Raw genomic sequence first — 19180 nt, 5'->3', positions numbered from 1 at the left:
GGTGTCGCTGTCCGCGTACGTCATCACTGCGCGCCGTAGGGGGATGTAGACGGGGGTGGGACGGTGAGAATCCAACCCGACCCGGAAGGATTTGTGTTTCACTCACATGTGGACAGGATTTTAACACCAGTAACGGGAACGTGCTTGTGTGTTGTGATACAACCTCAGACAGACAAACGCGTGATGAACCGCACACTTTGCTCTAAAATCAGTAAATCACGAGACCTGTTTATTGACCGCGCGAGCTTGTTATCGCTGTAGATCGCTCCTCCACAAGCGACAAATGATAGGATGGAAAATTTAGAACTGAGCCTGTCAGCACTGAGCACCATATCCAGACATGTTGACAAAAGTCACAACGAACTCAGCCAGTATCTGTCAAAACAGGTAAGATATGTTCATTCCAGGCTTATAAGAAATAAAACCATGTATTTACAGTTTATTTTCTCACTGTGCCTCAAAACGTGTCCTCTGGGCAGCAGACAGTAACCTCCCCCTCACATGTCAGGGTTAGGGTTAGTATGGTGGGTCGTAACATCTGTGCTGCTGCCGGAGTTGTAAATATTTTTGAAGATATATTGCCTTACGTCTGACTTTCATATCAACCAATCGATATTTAAGTCGGGACCTCGCTGCCATATGATCTCTCCTCAGATATGGAGCCAGCAGGACAGACAGTGTATTCTGGAGTGTTTGGCTCAGCTGCTGCTGGAGAAGGACTACACTTTGCTGATTGCACGACACCTGCGACCGCTGATTCTGGACCTGTTGGAGCGGAATGCAGAGAGGGTCAGACTTGGTGGCAGAATCAACCATGATATCCATCGAGCGCCTGTGTGTGGCCCTCAGCAAACTGCTCAGCATCAGTCCGGATGCTCAGGCGTAAGTGGACCCAGTTCTCGTCGCACTGTGCATTTCAGAGGTCCTCTCTTCCCCCTCAGCTGTAAGGATGCTGAGCCTGACTTTGGTGCTGCATCAGTACACAGGGTCACATTAACCTGGTCAGGGCCCCTGGGGTGGGGTGGGGGGGTGCTTTAACACCCTCCACCACCACTCCTCCTGTATGTGTGTTTCCTTCCACTCTCAGGTAAACCAAGGTAAACATGGGACCTGTTTGAGCACAACATAAACAGAAATAATGAGGGTATTATGACTAGTTTTTGCGGCCCCTCTTCAGCACAGGGTTTGAAGACTAAAGGCATACTTTAACACTTTTTGGAAAGTTAGTACAGTTATTTGATTTTTCCCTGATAATGAGATAAGGAGAGGACTGTCAGGGCTCAGGATGTGGTTGGCCCATCTTAGCATAAAGACTGGAAGGCGGGGGAAAGCGGTCTTAATCTGTACAAAGTACAAAAAAATTCACCACTCAGTTATTTACTATAACTGTTTATACAAGTGAGCAACAGCTGGATGCAGTGTGTATGACTTCCTGAGGTCTTGTCAGTGAGGTTCTTGGATTTGGTACCATTGTGCCTGTGCAGAGAACAAAAAAAAAAAAACCTGTGCTCACTGGCTATATTGGGAAACTTGCACTGTGGCCAGATGGATACGCTATTGTTGGTCAGGCTGATATAGCTCTTCTCATCTCACTCTTAGATAGAAAGCAAATAAGTGACGTAATTACTCCTTTAACTAACTGTCTGTTTAGTTGATAACATCATATTATGTTACATATACAATACAAATTTACAGTGAAGGAAATCATCATATTCAAACACAGTCAGCAGTGAACCTGGGGTTCTTGCAGCCCTCAGTGTCTAGAGTCTTGTGACAGTTGCCAGTTTTTCACACCGTAAAGGGGTACTCAGGTGATCTAGTATCACACCTCCACTAAGCTGTGGGACCTGTCAGAGATAGTTTAAACAGAAGGGGTGGTCTAAATCTTTCAGGGTCCTCACTCCTGTTGCACTCAGCCAGACACTGGTGCAGGAGGCTCAGCCCATATTTTCACTGGCTACATTCACCCTAACATATTCTCTTTCAATACAGGTTTGCTGCAAAGTACTTCAACAATGCCCCCCCAGTGTTTCAGAGGCTTTTCTTCACCAGTGAAGAGTCATCAGCTGTCCAGTATGGCCCCAGGAGGATGAAGATGCGTGACCTCATGGGCGCCACCCTACGTTTCCTCCACAGTGATTGTGCCAAGTTTCGAATGCTCTGGGACTGGAGTCCCTGCGTGTCCCAGCTGCTCACCAGTGATGTCATGGTTCGAGGGTACGTACCTGCTTCGTCCTCTGACCTGTGACCTGTAACTCTTACAGGGTGAGAGTATTCTTGATGTCTTTGTGGGTGCAGGTCATGTTAATGATGTTAACTGGGTCTATTTACAGACCATGTGGATGTGTTTGTGTGTTTCCAAACCAATTACTGCAAATTCACACTCACATCATCACTACTGACCACTTTCCAGAGCATACTGTCTGTTTGGATTTTCTAATATCATTTTCCTGCATTCTAGTCATTATTTTGTCCTCATTAAGTTTTGAAACAAGCAGGACTTGAAACTTGCTTGAAAAAGGCAACCTATAACATGAAGTGTACTCTCATTATTGTCAAAGTGATGTTATTATTTTCTTGTGATACAGAGTTTTCAGATCACTCATCTGCACAGTACTAATGCAACAATGATTTAGCTTTGAAATGCTGCTCATCGTGATGGGTCATTCAGTGAGAGTCAAGCCTTTTAAACAGAAGATATGTTGATGTGTCAGACGGAAAAGCGCAGCTGTAAATAATGAACTGAATGATGGCTGCATTCTGTTTATCTGCCTCAGTAAAGAGGTCTTGGTGCTGTGCATGCTGGCTCACTATCACACTCTCATGGTTTACTGAGACGCTGGAACTGAACAGAGCCATGGTTGTTAATGTCACTATTTACACCCGTGACTTTTCCTACTATGACAAGTCAAAATGTCTGCTGCAAAAAAGAATATTTATTTATATTTCCACAATACCTTGCTGAGCTGAATGACCATTCGAAAGGAAAATTTCCCAATTAATCAGAAAATCTATGACATGCTTTAGAACAGGGTCATCACTAATGTCCAGCATATCTTTATTGATAGTAAATTGGCTAAAACAAAGTAGCTGTTTGGTTCTCTCTCTGGATTTGCTTTTCTGCTCCAGAACACTGAGGGTTTTAGTTTAACGCTGAATATAAGTCGTATTGTTCAGACTGTAACTACAAGCAGCTGAGTAGGTAAAATGGTTCATGCCAGCCTCCTCGCTATAATTCAGAGTCACAGCTACAATGTTTCTCACTTGACTAAAGGAAGTACTGGAGAGTGAAAAGATGCAAATTGGCCTGCAAAGCCTCCATCACTAGGACATTTAAATAACATTCATCAACCCTGCTCCTAATGTAGTCATTTCAGCTAATAAAGAAGAGCTGTACATACAGTCCAGACTGTAAGTACTGTCACACATTTAACCTTCTTCAGGCTTCAGCATGTTCAGTTTGAAAAGTGGATACTACATTAAGTCTCAGCTTTAATCTGAGAGATGTGTGTTTGTTTGACTGGTAGTGAGCAGCACACCAACAACCACACTTCACAATATCCCCTCAGGAACCTGATCACCTCAACACGTGTTTTCTGCAGTTTATGGTTAAGACTCTGGTTTTACCCTCCCATTTTCCATTCAGCCATCCTTTGCCTTTGCTACAGTTGTTATGACAACATTTTTGTTTTCTGCTCATTTGATCAGCAGATGAACATAACACTGTATTTTGCTGTCGTCTCCAACAGGTACACTGCCCATTGTTTAGCCCTGGTCTCTCATATGACTGATAATCAGAAAACCATCTTCCTGAGAAAGGTGCTGACAAATGATGAGATCCTGCACATGAAAATGAAGTATGTACCTTCTCTTATCTAATGTCATATTTTGCTTGAATGCTACTATTGAAACAGAGAGACTGTTGATGGCTTTGAAACAGCACAGTATATACATATAGTTACATATACAATTGTATACCAGATATTAATACCAAAATGTTTGCCTTATACCCAGCTGTAGTTACATGATGCCTGAATGATGCTTTCTAAGCTGCATGTTGTGACCTTTGCTTTATTTCTTGTTTAGAGCCTTGGAGGAAACTCAGCAGATGGAGGTAGAGAAGGCCCTGGTGTTAGCCAATCAGGGCTCTGCAATGTGGCGCCAGGAGAAAGCTAATAAGTTTACCAGGGGCCAGGTGGTATCAGAGGACCTTTCCCAGAATGTTGTAGCAGTCTGTGGTGTTGTTTTACCCAGGATAGTTCCTAGACAGGCTGAACAGGTATGTACACATTCACAGAAAAGGCTCAGTGCTGTTTTTTTTTTTTAAATCCTAATGTTGCACCCTGTTAATAGATGAACCAAAAGGATCTGGTGCTGGTGGACTCAACTTGCCGCAATCTGAGAAGACTGGCGTTGGCCGTAGCTTCCCAGAAGCCTGTGCTCCTTGAGGGTCCTATTGGATGCGGTAAAACCGCCTTGGTAGAGTTTATGGCTGCTATCACAGGACATACAAAAGCTACAGAGATTCTCAAGGTCCAACTTGGAGATCAGACTGACAGCAAGGTGAGATGGCATGGGATCAGTCTGAATTAAAAGGGACACTCCACCAATTTTACACAGTAGTTATGTGGATGACTTCTCTGTGAGGCTCCTCTGAGGCTCTGGAGGAGCTTTCCAAAGTTTGAGCAATAATGACAATTATTTGGTAATGTTACAGTGATGTTATCAGTGTTTGCTCTGCTTGGCCTTCAGCATTACATTTCTAATCAGTTCTACAAACTGGAGATGAGAGGTTTGAGAGTAGTGGGCAGTTATGATCTAATTGAAGCTTTGGAGTTCTCTACACTAGAGAATAAAACATATCTCAGCCTCTGCTGCTTTCATTTTGACCTTTTTCTTGTGAGTTCCTGACCTTTGTGGAAGTACAATACTAAATTGCTGGAGTGCTCCTTTAACATTCAATGGAGGTAAGATGAAAGGCTGAAACTGTGAATGTGTTTGTGTCACAGATGCTGTTGGGGATGTACCGTTGTACTGATATTCCAGGGAAGTTTGTGTGGCAGCCAGGAACACTGACACAAGCCGTATCTAAAGGCCACTGGATCCTCTTAGAAGACATTGACCATGCACCTCTGGATGTGGTGGGTTAAAACATGTTGACAGATGAACAGAATATGGCTTCCCTATTTCCTTTTCCAATGCTTACTCTCTCTATATATATACATATATATGCATGCATAATACATTTTCTGAATAGATCCTTAATAATTAATTTTAAAAGTAAACTTTCCACAACATTGCCACAATCCACAACTGCACTGAAATCTTTGTAGATATCCGTGCTCCTGCCTTTGATGGAGAATAAAAAGTTGATGATTCCAGGACGGGAGGATTGCATCGATGTTGCACCTGGATTTCAGTTCTTTGCAACAAGAAGGTAAGAAAATGATTTAAATCATTTAACAGCAGCTTGGTGGTGCTAGTTTTACATTCTGACCATTTCCATGAACTGCTGTGATGTTATTCTTAGCAGATTTTGGGAATAACATGAACGTGCTCAGACACGTGCAGTGTGTGAGGAGATAAAACGCAGTCTGACCACGTCTAAAGGTCCCTGTTCTAAATGTTCTACACACTCAAGCAGCCTGTGGTTGGAGCCTCCCCCTGGCTGCATCCACCTGCTTTACAAAAATCTCTCTGTGTCCTTTGTGTGTCTTTGTAGTCTAGAGTCAACAGGTCACATGCAATATCCACTCATATTTTTACTTATTTCATTTGCTTATTTTGTTGCTTGCATACGCTATGCTGTATGTAGCTGTATATATATATATAAGTCAGATTTTTTTTTACATGTACAAACACACTTGACCAATAAATCTGATTCTGATTTGTGATGGAGGTAGTTCTGTGATGTCTACTTTCACACCACCACACACCTGCTCAGTCACTGCATTAAGTGGACATGATTGTTGGATTTCCTGTTTTGAAAAATGACACAAGTTGTCAGACGTGAGTAACAGATAAGAGCGAGTCATGCTTGTGAACTGCAGGATGTACTACAGTAGCGGCAGCTGGCACAAGCCGCAGAACTCTCATGCAACGCTGCTGGACAAGTACTGGACCAAGCTGCAAATGGGCAACATGACACGAGAAGAGCTGAAGAAGGTGAGTGTTAATGTCATGGGCCATAATGTCTCTAGTCACTATGTTCTGACTTGTTACCCTAATTGTATTTCATTTTTCATCAGCTTCCTTTTTTAAAACATTACTACCAAAATCCTCAGCTGATTTCTTGTCTTATTTTGCTGCTTTCAGCTCATTTCCCTCTTCTCTGTGTGTAGGTACTCATCAACAGGTATCCTAGGCTGACAGTGGTGGCAGACCGTCTCCTGGATATCTACTGTCAGCTGACTGGGGAGAGACACTCTGAGTCAGACACCAGCAGCCTCCAAAGCCCCGATGACTCCCAGCAGCAGCAGCAGCAGCAGCAGCAGCAGCCTGAGAACAGGAGCTCACAGCTGGAGGGGAGAGCCCTGTCACTGAGGTCAGGACCCAGCTCACTGCTTTCTCTAAATGAACATTTGACACACTCAAGTCATTTCTTATCTTGACATTGTGATGTTAGGATAAGACACTAGAATGAATACATCACATGCTGCTATTCAGCAGAATTATTCAGTGTGTGATATGGCTGTGGAACTACACAGACATGTTTTAAACACAAATGCAGATAGACCAAACATTGTCAGAATAAATGTCATTACTGAAGCAATGCTATAAAAACCCAATGAACACAATTCAATAGGTCTCCATAGATGCCATTAGCTAGCTCTGAGAAGTACGCTCTCTGATCATCCAATCAAATGACATGAAAATGCTGATGTCATGGTAGTCCTGCTAGATGGTCTCCCCAACTTGACATCTGATTGGTTAAAGGATCTACAAGGCAACGGTTTCATCATCATATATGTTAAATTACAGTGGCCTGTACTATTGACTCTGTAGGCTCCAAGGCAGATTTCTGTTAACTTGACAACACAGGGCTGAAATCTGATTGGATAAAAGCTTTGACATAAACAGACTGTAATGGAAGCAGCTCAGTCAGGAGGAAAGCTATAAGGTGAAGAGAATAGACTATTAGGAACAATTTAATACATATAGTATTATTATTAGAGTATTATATAGTATTATCATATAGTATATATTATATAGTATTATCATTTATAAAAATATAGTTCAGTGATGGTGACAGTGTTTGGGCCAGCAGAGAAGACCTTGCTGGCCCTGATGGCCGACCACTGGTATGTATTCATGACAAAAATAACTGAAATCCAAATATGTCATTGAGAATGATGCATGTTAAAACACATTTCTAACAAATTGTTGCTTTCGTAAAGTAGAATTAACAACCTTCTCATTAAATGGTAGGAAATGGATTTCCCTGTAGTTGCAGTCAGGAGCAACATGCTCATCCCAAATCTGATGTAATACAAGGTCAATATCAGCCTGGTGTATCAGCCAGCAGACACCCTGATGGAATATACCGTCTGTCTGTCTGCCAGTGCCACGTCAACACCACTCAATATTAACATGAATTAATTAATTAATCCCAGTATGTCGTTGACAGAGAAATGGCAGTCTTACAGACCAGGCAGGTTGCTGCTTTCACTATTTTGTCAGCATCTTTAAATCAGTGTTTCCTCATTAGAAAAATTTCAATTCATTTCAATTTCATTTGTATTTATATAGCGCCATATCACAACAAAAGTCATTTCAAGGCACTTTTCATATAGAGCAGGTCTAGACTGTACTCTTTAAAATAGGTATTTACAGAGAGAGACCCAAGAAACCAAAATGTGCTTTGTGGTGCCCCTGTAGCTCAGGGGTTAAGATGTTGACCATGATCTGCTACGTACCAGCTCTCAGTCTTTTCCAGTCATCTCTGTGCTGCCTGTAACACAGACAAATGTCTTCAAAAGACCAGGTCCACTCAGCTGCTCTTCACCCTGACAGGGATCACCAGAGAGGGCAAACATAGAAAGCTGTAGCCCCATTTGTGTTACATGTGTCCGATCCCCCCCAGTCAGAACCACCAGCCAGTCTGCAGCGGCAGCCTCCACAGCTGTAATTAGCTTTCCACTAGCTGCTGCTGTGTTCAATAGATTATTGATTGGGCTGTCCTCTGGATGATGGGCTGGAATCACACCAGGTCATACCGGTGCACCCTTATTAGCTAACAGCTTTCCAAACGCCTCCTCGCTTAGAGACATCACTCACCTGCTCTGCTGCTTTTTGAATAATGAAAATGTGAAAATAGTTGTGTAAGGCCTTTTGTGTCTCCACATGTCAAGAATATGTGGAGTAAAAAGACAATGTGGAGCTGCTGCATCACTTTTGGTCCTTTTAAACTGTCCATTGTGAGTTAGTCAGTGTTACAGGAGTGCAATTACAAATTGGTGGTGTTTTTACCAACATGCAGTGTGCACGGACGACTTTGCTTCAGTCATGCTGGATTTCATTCTTCTGATCATCACAGACAATATGTAATACATGAGTAACAAGCTTGTCTTTAATGTGTATTGCTCCACTGCTCATCCACTGTCCAGAAATGCCACACTGTCTCTTATGGTCTTCTGAAATTCCTGGAAAATGTTTGTTGATTCCACAGGGACCTACTGAAGTGGTGCGAGCGGATCAGCGTCAACTTTGATAGCGCCTCCTCTGCCACAGCACAACATGTCTTCCAGGAAGTGAGTGGATTTCACTTTTTAGAAAGTGAACAAGTAAAGTGATAAATGTCTTTCCCACATAACCAACAGAGAATGGAGTTTAGTTGTATCTCATTCAACATTGCTCAGTCATATCGTCCTGGAGTACTCACTCCTTTCATTTGAGGATGAAAATGCATTTGTGATTAAATTATTTTTATTGGCTGATGCCTTTTCTTGGTCTTTCACCTCATCAGGCTCTTGACTGCTTCACAGCCATGCTGTCTCGTCCTGAAAGTCGACTGCGAATGGCTGAGATCATTGGAAGCAAGCTCAACATCTCCAAAGAAAAGGTCTTGACTTTTTTTTGACTTTTGCTGTTAGAGGAACAAAATATGACATTTATGCAAAGCACCCCTCGTACAGCATTGTGACATTCGTGTGATTTTTTTTTTTTTTTTTCATGTAAAATTCTATGATATGATTCTATGATTGACTGGTGTGTCCAGGCTCAGCACTTCTGCCAGATGTATCAGGCTGGCATCTCTCTGACCGAGCTGGAGGTCTCAGTGGGCAGAGTAACTCTGGGTCGAAAGCAGACTGAAGCGGTTCAGCTGAGTGTGTAAGTGGGACATCCTGCCCAGCCGCCCCCTTTGACCCCTGTTTATACTATATGCTGTGCCAACACCAGCACTCACCTACTGATAGAACCAATAGACCTGTGCTGCGAAATTGAATAAACATTGAATTGATTTTAAACTACATTATGGTAAACAGAGCCGTCTGATGGCTCCACCATCAGGATATGCCCAGATATTCACATTGATTCATTCCCAGGTCCAATATGACTGGAAACAGAGTGACAGAGACAGAGTCAACTATTATTGTAGCATGCAGAAACTGAGATCAGTGTGTGCAGCGTGCCATGTGGATAACATGGGTATTAAAGAGAGAAGAAGGGATTCTACTTGACTTTTGATGTTTTAGATATTTCAGACTTTCAGAGCTCACTGTCATTGTTCGTCTGTCTGTGTCCATCTAATACAGCCGTTAAGGTGAGTGAGATGTAACTTCTAAAAGAAGAAAATACACAGATGGAAAGTTGAATGAATTATCCAGTACATTGCTATAGCTTCACTCAGTGTGATTTAATGTGTGGTGAGTTTGAGTTCACTGACTTTCTGACTGTTCTTTCCTTTTGCCTTAGCTAAATTCTTTAGCAGTAAAACAGATCCTTGCTCAGTTTAGTTCATTCATGGGCTCTGTTTCTGCAGCTGGTCTGGTGTGACCAGTGTGCTAACGTAAGCTAATGTTTCTCACATTTTCAAGAGTCAGTTCACTGAATCAACATCAACACGTGTTCCCAGAGACAGTGTCTCAGCCCATAGACTTACAGAGCTGATACTCACTAATCCAATCACAAATTCCACCTCATATCGTTACAAGAGCTTCACACTGAAATTTACTGCAGATGTAAATTAGCCTGAGGTTAACTGTGGTACAATGCATCAAGTGGCAACATTTATGTTGGAAATTGTACATGGTCCCTAACAAATAAATAAGTAAAAAATACAATAAAATAAATAAATAAATAAAATAGATAGATAAGGAATTATAAGAGACAAAAGTTATATTGTTCCATTCTTTGTTTGGAAACAACCACCTGTTAAGTTTAAAAAATGAACGTTGCAACTTATGGCTGCTCTGGGCCTCTGTGGAAGAATAATTACAGATTGATTTAGACTAAGAACAAATAGGATTTTTTCACTCACTGATAACATGTAATCTAAACCATCGTCACCTTCCCGTTCATTAGATGTGTTTACACTGGAGACAAAGTAATGTAACTTAATGGGGAAACAATGATGTTACCCTTTAAGCATGTTCAACTATGAAGTGTTTTATGATTGAGGAGGCTAGACTGTGACAGCAGTATCTACATACAGACCTGTCCACCTCATACAGCCCACTGCGTACTCACTGTGTTTCTTGTTGTTGTGAACAGGGACAATCAGACGTTTGCTGCCACTCGGCCCTCTGCTGTGCTGCTGGAGCAGCTGGCAGTGTGTGTGTTGAAGGGAGAGCCTGTTCTTCTAGTGGGAGAGACAGGAACTGGAAAGACCTCCACCGTACAACACCTGGCCAGAGTTAAAGGTGAGCACAGGTTTATATGTTTATCATGGACACAGACAGGAGGAGCTGAGCTTGGCTGTGGGTCAGCTGGTAGAGCATGTCGTCCACTAATCGCACCGTTGGTGGTTGGAATCCCGGCTCCTCCTGTCCACGCATTGAGATATCCTTGAAGCCCAAATTGCTTCACGAATGTCTACAGATGGTTTGTCACTGTTCCTGATTCAAATGTGTTGTGTGTTCAACCCAGGACACAGGCTGCGGGTTGTGAACATGAACCAGCAGAGTGACACTGCTGACCTGCTCGGAGGGTGAGTGAGCCTTAAAAATCTGAACACACACTTTAAGTCTTGATGATATGAATTACGAATCCAACAAAACTGCATCATATTCAAACAAAGGGTTGAAAAACTGAGGAGCAGCTGTTAAATGAAAATAATCACAACCATTTTTAGTCTGGTTGTAGGTGAGTGTTTTTCCCTTTTGTCAGTACTGAACTAAGCAGCCAATGACAGGCAAGAGCAACAGTGCACACACTGTATCCAATTCTGCAAAAGCACTAGTATCTTCCTACACATGACAAATTGTTCCAGCAAGAGAGCACAGAGCAGGTAAGATGGTACATGCAATAAAAGCTCTCGTAAATGGGTATAGTGCATGCAAGCCACATAACATCCCTCTGCTGATGCCAATCAAAAAAAAAACCAACAGGGTGTCTTTAAATACAGTGCAGGACCTGCTCATTTGTCCAGTCAACAATTGTCCCACAAGAGTGCAGAGTGGGTCTGTATTGCTGGCAGTGTTTTGTTGTGGAGGAAACTCCAGTTTGAAATGTTTTTGTCCAATGTAGGTACAAGCCGGTAGACCACAAGCAGATCTTGCTCCCTCTGAGGGAGGCCTTCGAGGACCTGTTCTCCCAGACCTACTCGAGGAAGCAGAACCTGACCTTCCTGGGTCACGTTCAGACTTGCTTCAGGGGGAAGCGCTGGCAGGATCTGCTCAAACTCATGGACCACGTCTGCAAATCCGCTCTCACCAAGGAGCTGCAGGAGAAATCAAATGGTCAGAAAGTGTCAGTGTCAGTGATAACTGTTGGTGTACAGCCTGCTGCACAATGATTGACTAATAATTGCCTTTGTGTTTGTGCAGCTGCCGTGCTGCAGCAGCAGTGGGAGGCGCTGGCTGCAAAACTGAGTCAGACCCAGCAGCAGATCCGAACCTGTGAGACCGCCATGGTCTTTGCCTTTGTGGAGGTAAAGGCCTTAAAAATCTCGTTAGGGGACTCCCTGGTAGCTCATACCACATACCACATACACTACATATACACTGATCAGCCAACAGTAAAACCACCTGCCTAACATTGTGTAGGTCTCCCTCTTCCTGCCAAAACACCTCTGACCTGTCAGGACATGGACACAGGACCTCTGAGGGTGTCTTGTGGTGTCTGGCACCGGGACATTAGCAGTGGGTCCTTTGGGTCCTAGAGTTGGGGGGTGGGGCCTCCATGGCTCTGGCTTTCTACAGATCATCTCCACAGATGCTGGATCTGGGGAGTTTGGAGGCCAGGTCTACACCTTGGGACTCTTTGTCGTGTTCCTCGAAACATTTCTGAGCAGTTTTTGTGATGAGGTGGGGGAGATGAATGAAGGAGCCAAGGTTTCCCAGCAGAACACTGGACTGTGACCACATGATCAATGCTCTTCACTTCACCTGGCAGTGGTTTAATGTTGAGGCTGATCAGTTTACACAGTATGTGTATGTATTTGATCTAGTGTGATGGATAAGAATCTAGTGCCTAAATCTTTTACACAGTACTATATATCTCCTTAAACCTCTCTGCACTCTGTCACACACACGGATGTGCAGGTGTGTATAATCTGCGCTTTATTCCTGTATGTCCTTGGTGTGTAGCAGCTCTGACCCCTGTGTGCTCGCTCCTCTGCAGGGAACATTAGCACAGGCAGTGAAGAAGGGTCACTGGGTCCTCCTGGACGAGATCAACCTGGCAGCAGCAGAGACCTTGGAGTGTCTGAGTGGACTCCTGGAGGGCAGCGCTGGATCTCTGGTGCTGTTGGACCGTGGAGACACTGGTGAGGACTGCTGTCACCCACAGGGCTGGGGTTTGATAACATTTTATCAAATCTTAATCCAGAGCCTCGTCTGTTTACCTAATCCTTCTGAATCCCTTGTTGACTATGTTTAGATTGAGCTTTAAACATTTGTGACCAAAGTTAGAAATAACTAAAATCCTTAGATGCTTTTGAGCTCTGTACTTTCTGTTGAGGAGAGAGTTAGTGGCAGTCTAAATAATGTTCTCAGCCTATGGATGAGTACCAGCCTACTAACATTACATGGCTTATTTTACAGTGTTACTTGATCCAAAAATGAGAAGTGCTGAGTGAGCTAAAAAGCTTAGTGTATTGATATGATATCAGTGAAATATGAACTTGTTTCTAGTTACTCTGCTGGCATGAGAGAAACTAGGAGATATTCATCAGTCCGCTGAATGGCCGCCCACAGATACAGTAGTGCATTCTGTCAATGTATTTGACCAGACACCTGATGTGACGTCCACAACATCTCACTGACTGGCCTGACTTTTGTCACTGTCCTTTGAATGAAATGTATTTAGTCATATTTCTGAGATTGTTGTTAATATTGTTGTGTTTTTGTTTTTTGTTTTTTAATCAAAGAGCCCCTGGTTCGCCACCCAGACTTCAGACTCTTTGCCTGCATGAACCCAGCTACTGATGTAGGGAAGAGGAACCTGCCTCTGGGTCTCAGGAACAGGTGAGAGTGTGCAGAGGTGAAGGCAAAGTGAAAGTCTTTGTCTCATGAGCTTCACGCTTTATTATTTGATTCTAGTTCACAGACATAACAGACATAGAGCTACAAAGCTCCTGAACACCTCAGATCTAGAACCACAACATGTTTACATTGCTGCTAATGATGCACAATGCTGCCAGTGATGCCACGTACACATAATACACACATGATACACACAGTCTTTCTTTGTCTAGTTATAGTTTCTAGCTTTTTAAACTCATACTTACATTTGATGTTTTGGTATTTTGGTTTTATTCCTGTTGTGTAGCTTGGCACAGAATATTGAATCTGTTTGTACATGAAATCTACTCTGTTTTTATCTTAATCTATGTGTGTGAAAGAAGAAATACCTGAACACAACAATGATACTATAATGTCTGATAATGTCTCCCTCTGTGTCTCACAGGTTCACTGAGCTCTATGTGGATGAGCTGGAGAATGAGGGAGACCTGCGGATTCTGGTTTCAGACTACCTCAAGTACCTGAATCCACATAGGAGTGTCATCAGTGGCATCATAAGGTAAGCTCTCTCTGCATTTTATATATTTCATTAATACATTCTAAAAACTAAAACTGAGTCATTGAGTTGAATTGAGAATTAAATGTAAGGCGGTAAAATGTCCGATTTCTATCTAGAAAAGTGGGGTTAGTAACACAGACACTTAACAGCTTTATTCTGTTCATGTCTGTTGTGTTACAGGATCAGGTAAAGTCAGTTTTTATTTATACAGTGTCACATCACAATAGTAATGATCTGAAGGCACTGTTCATATAGGACTAGCTGACAGTGGCCAGGATGTATGTCATCACAGATCAGACTCTACAGCTCTGGAAGCAGAAATACCTGCAGAAAGAGACAGAAGAGGAGAGAGAGACGGAAGAGCACAATACTACAGGAGAGAGAGATGAAGAGAGAGAGGACAGAGAGAGAGAGAGACAGAGTCACACAGCCTGAATTCTCATGTGTTTGAGTGAAGAGACAAACAGAGTTAGAATGATGCAGTGACAGTCTGCAGTAATCTCGTTGTCAGGGCGACATGGATTACACTAAAGACCGACTTAAATTGATTCATTGAGTCTGACCCAACCTGCTGAAGGTAGAGTGGTACCAGCTAGAAGCCTGAAATAAGTAAGAGAATAAGGTGCTAACTGAAAGTTAAGGTGCAAAGATGAGTTTTAAGTTTAGAGTTAAAGGCCTCAGTGGGAGTCAGACAGTCTGATGTCAGTAGGGAGGTTTTTCCAGAGGAAGGGAGCCTGATAGGAAAAGGCCCTACAGCCTGCTGACTTCTTCTTAACTCTTGGGACGGACAAGAGCCCTGTACTCTGAGAGTGCAGAGCACGGGATGGAATATATGGTTTAAAGAGATCAGACGTATGAGGGGCAAGCCTGTTTAGAATTTGTAAGTCATTAGAAGCATCTTAAAGTCTGATCTGACATGGATCTGAACATTGGAGTAATGTGATTACATTTTCTAGATTTAGTTTACATTCTTGTTGCAGCATTCTGAACCATTTGAAGACTTTTAGTTCTGACACAGAATCCTACAGTGGACTCAGACTGGTTCCTACATGAGAATTTAACGTCTGTGTGCAGTTTTTACCTGGCAGTACGAAAGGAGGCCAACTCACACCTGGTGGATGGGACAGGGCACAGACCCCACTACAGCCTGCGGACTCTGTGCAGGGCACTGAAGTATGTGGCTGCAAACCCCTGCAACAGTGTACAGCGCTCACTCTATGAGGTAGGGGCTAGGGCGAGGTCATCTCTTTAAAGAAAGATCACCATTATCCTCATTGGGCCATTGCGACGCAATAGCACAGTGATCCCACCTGCCTTGTATTGTGAGCTGACAGTCTCCCTGCTTGATGGTTGCAGGGTTTCTGCCTGAGCTTCTTGACTCAGCTGGACAGAAGCTCCCACCCTGTGGTCCAGAAACTGGTGTGTCAGCACATCCTGATGGGAAACACCAAGTGTCTCAAACACGTAAGACATTCTGAGAGCTGCTTCCTTCTTTTTAAATGTTTTATAGTCAACTCTGTATTTGTGTTAATACATGTGAAAAATATCTAACCTTTAAAACTAGTCACAATTGTCAAGTATTGAGCCTTTATTTACCTGAGCTGGCCTGTTCCTATTAGAGATGATACTTTATCTCTAATACACATTTTATGAATACATCTTATCATAATTTACTGAGATGCCTGTTTTCTGATCTGTTCCTGTTTTTGCTGTCAATGCAAATTCAAAACTTGCTCCATGTTTACCTGTTGTTCAGTGTAACAAACATACACTGCCTGGCCAAAAAACAAAAGTCGCCACCAAAACAAAAAAGGTGACACACTCTAATATTTCGTTGGACCGCCTTTAGCTTTGATTACGGCACGCATTCGCTGTGGCTTCTGCAATGTCACAAGATTTATTTCTGTCCAGTGTTGCATTCATTTTCACTAAGATCTTGTATTGATGATTGGAGAGTCAGACCACTGCGCAAAGTCTTCTCCAGCACATCTCAAAGATTCTCAGTGGGGTTAAGGTCTGGACTGTGTGGTGGCTGATCCACGTGTGAAAATGATGTCTCATGCTGTCTGAACCACTCTTTCACAATTTGAGCCCGATGAATCCTGGCATTATCATCTTGGAATATGCCCGTGCCATCAGGGGAAGAAAAATCCATTGATGGAATAACCTGGTCATTGAGTGTATTCAGGTAGTCAGCTGACCTCATTCTTTAGCCACATAATGTTGCTGAACCTAGACCTGAGTAACTGCAGCAACCCCAGACCATAGCACTGTCCCCATCAGGCTTGTACAGTAGGCACTAGGCATGATGGGTGCATCACTTCAGCTGCCTTTATTCTTACCCTGATGTGCCCATCACTCTGGAACAGGGTAAATCTGGACTCATCAGACCACATGACTTTCTTCCATTGCTCCAGAGTCCTAATCTTCATGCTCCTTAGCAAACTGAAGCCTTTTTTCCTGATTAACCTCACTGATTAGTGGTTTTCTTAAGGCTCCCTTCACATTGTGTGTGTGGAAATGCTCTTACTTTCACTATTAAACATAGCCCTGAGTTCTACTGTTGTTTTTCTACGATTTGATTTCACCAAACGTTTAAGTGATCGCCGATCACGATCAAGCAGGATTTTTTTCCGACCACATTTCTTCCTCGAAGACGATGGTTCCCCACTATCCTTCCAGTTTTTAATAATGCGTTGGACAGTTCTTAACCCAATTTTAGTTGTTTCTGTAATCTCCTTAGATGTTTTCTCTGCTTGATGCCAATGATTTGACCTTCTTCAAACAGACTAACATCTTCTCCACGACCACAGGATTGTGTCTTTCGACATGGTGGTTTAAGAAGTGAGAAGCTACTTATTGCATCAGTTGGCGTTAAATAACTTGTTGCCAGCTGAAAGATAATCACCCATGTAGTAATTATCCAATAGGAGGCTCTTACCTATTTGCTTAGTTAAATCCAGGTGGCAACTTTTTTTTGGCCAGGCAGTGTATTTCCACAGCACCAACTCCATCAGGCATCTCATACTCACCACACTTTCTCTGTGTAACACATTATTCTCTTCCACTTGTTGCTGCTGCAAAGCTGCATTGGAAATATGCATCATGATAATTTACCATGACCGATAGAGTATAAGTATTTGCAGTGTTTTTGACTTGGTCTTTATTAACAACCACCCTTTATTCATGCTCGTATCATAGACTTGACTATCATTTGCTTTGCTATGATTTTGTTTAGTTTACAGTAAGAGAAGAGTTGTGAATATTATTATTATAGTCAGTAGTCAGTATGCATACTATAGATCTATGTATATTTACACTTTATGTAGACATGCTATTTTTTGAATAAAACATGTTAATAAATGCTGTTATGTCCAGATTCAGAGGTGAAGACGATAAAGTCAATTTGCTGGATGTTTTTGAACAGATTATGAAAAGCCTTTTGTACTGTTTCCTACAGCCCATCCCAGCACCCTCAGGCCAGCCCTGTGTGGAGGTAGAGGGCTACTGGGTATCCCAGGGGGAGATGGAGCCAGCTTTAGACCCCAGCTACATCCTCACCACCTCAGTCAAACTCAACCTGCGCGACCTTGCCAGAGTGGTTTCTGCAGGGTAGGAAAACTGTCACCCCGCTTGACCCCAAATCAATGGGTTCATTTATCAATGTCCAGATGTTCATTTTGACAGAGCTAAATCTGGCCCTGTAGGAAAGAGCGCATCAGAGTGCATCAGGACAAAAATGTGTTTGGACTGAATTCTCCTGCAGTCAGTGACCTGCCGGGCAGGAAGCAATTAGTGTGTATGCCTCTGTTTAAGGACAGCTCACACCCTGAACTCCAGTGAGCATTAGTGAGGTTTGTCGCTGATGTGACTGTCGCTGTTCCAATTCATCCTAAAGCCACTGGATGGAGTTGAGGTCAGGGCTCTGTGCAGGCCAGTCAAGGTTTTGCAAAGCAAAGTAGGAAAAACATTTCTTTATGGAGCTGGCTTTGTGTAAAGGGGTACCAGCTCAACCAACAGAAACTAGCCCCAGACTAAACCAATGTGTACTGGGAGACCCACATACCTGTGGCTATAAAGATGGTTTCATACGTCAAGCAGCCACCTCCTACTCATCCTGTTCCTCTTCTCCTTCCTCTTCCTCCTTCTCCTCTTCCTTTTCCCCCTCTTCTTCTTCCTAATCCTCCTCTTCTTTTTTTTCTTGAAGATGTTTCACCTCTCGTCAGTAAGGTGAAACATCTTCAAGGAGCCTAAAAGAAGTCCAGTTGCCTTCTAGCACTTCAGACTATCATGACCTGGATGACTGAGAACCTACACAGACACATGTAAAGATGATGGCAGCAGGGCCAGGGAGGGCACCCACTGCTGCTGTGAATGCACACAGCTTGCAATTGTGTGATCATGGCAACCTCATAAACAGAAACTGTACAGGAGTTAATTTCACTCTATTACATACATTCACTGAGCACTTTATTAGGAACCACACAGTAACACTGGGTAGTTCCTCTCTTTGCTCTGGATTCCTCCAGATGTTGGAAACTTTCCTCTGAGATTCTGCTCCATGTTGTCATGACTGCATCACATCATTTCTCATGCTGCCAACCTCCTGTTCTACCACATCCCAAAGGTGTTCTCCTTTAGCTTTGTGACAAGTCACCATTAGAAGATGGTAAACTGTGGCCATAAAGGGGTGAGCATGGTCAGCAACAACACTCAGATAGACTGTGGCATTAAAATGATTAGGGATGTGAAGTGTCACCTCTCTGGCAGGGAGGGAGCCAGGAGATGGAGTGGTACCAAATAGTCAAATAGTTTTCCATAGTTGTCCCAAGTTTTGACTCGTTTTTGACTCGTTTTGTGTCTATCATGGACCGTCCATAATGAACACCATGTTCAAGCACACAGTGGTTTATAAGTGTGCTTATAAGTGTACCAGAACACCCCATTCCTTAGATCGATCATCAGCTTTGTGGTTATATCATCAGGTCTGCAGTCA

General features: G+C 43.0%; 1 protein-coding gene across 1 annotated transcript in view; it reads left to right on the top strand.

The window, feature by feature from the left end:
- The first annotated feature begins 122 nt into the window (after positions 1 to 122).
- The window catches only part of LOC108899283 (midasin), a 66207-nt gene continuing 47149 nt past the window's right edge, over positions 123 to 19180 (top strand). Inside the window, 24 exon segments of the mRNA XM_018699658.2 lie at positions 123 to 387; positions 655 to 825; positions 827 to 882; positions 1993 to 2217; positions 3750 to 3857; positions 4087 to 4279; positions 4354 to 4563; positions 5010 to 5141; positions 5334 to 5437; positions 6051 to 6165; positions 6342 to 6544; positions 8669 to 8750; positions 8966 to 9061; positions 9218 to 9330; positions 10714 to 10862; positions 11089 to 11149; positions 11689 to 11900; positions 11988 to 12091; positions 12784 to 12928; positions 13532 to 13628; positions 14071 to 14184; positions 15259 to 15406; positions 15541 to 15648; positions 17645 to 17796. Of these exon segments, the coding sequence (XP_018555174.1) occupies positions 292 to 387; positions 655 to 825; positions 827 to 882; positions 1993 to 2217; positions 3750 to 3857; positions 4087 to 4279; positions 4354 to 4563; positions 5010 to 5141; positions 5334 to 5437; positions 6051 to 6165; positions 6342 to 6544; positions 8669 to 8750; positions 8966 to 9061; positions 9218 to 9330; positions 10714 to 10862; positions 11089 to 11149; positions 11689 to 11900; positions 11988 to 12091; positions 12784 to 12928; positions 13532 to 13628; positions 14071 to 14184; positions 15259 to 15406; positions 15541 to 15648; positions 17645 to 17796 (3194 nt within the window). The 5' untranslated portion in view covers positions 123 to 291.

This window comes from Lates calcarifer, linkage group LG7_1 (genome assembly GCF_001640805.2).
Source record: "Lates calcarifer isolate ASB-BC8 linkage group LG7_1, TLL_Latcal_v3, whole genome shotgun sequence".
In the NCBI taxonomy this organism is placed as follows: Eukaryota; Metazoa; Chordata; class Actinopteri; family Centropomidae; genus Lates; species Lates calcarifer.
The sequence above is the reverse complement of the archived record's forward strand: the minus strand, read 5'-3'. Positions and strand labels throughout refer to the sequence as shown.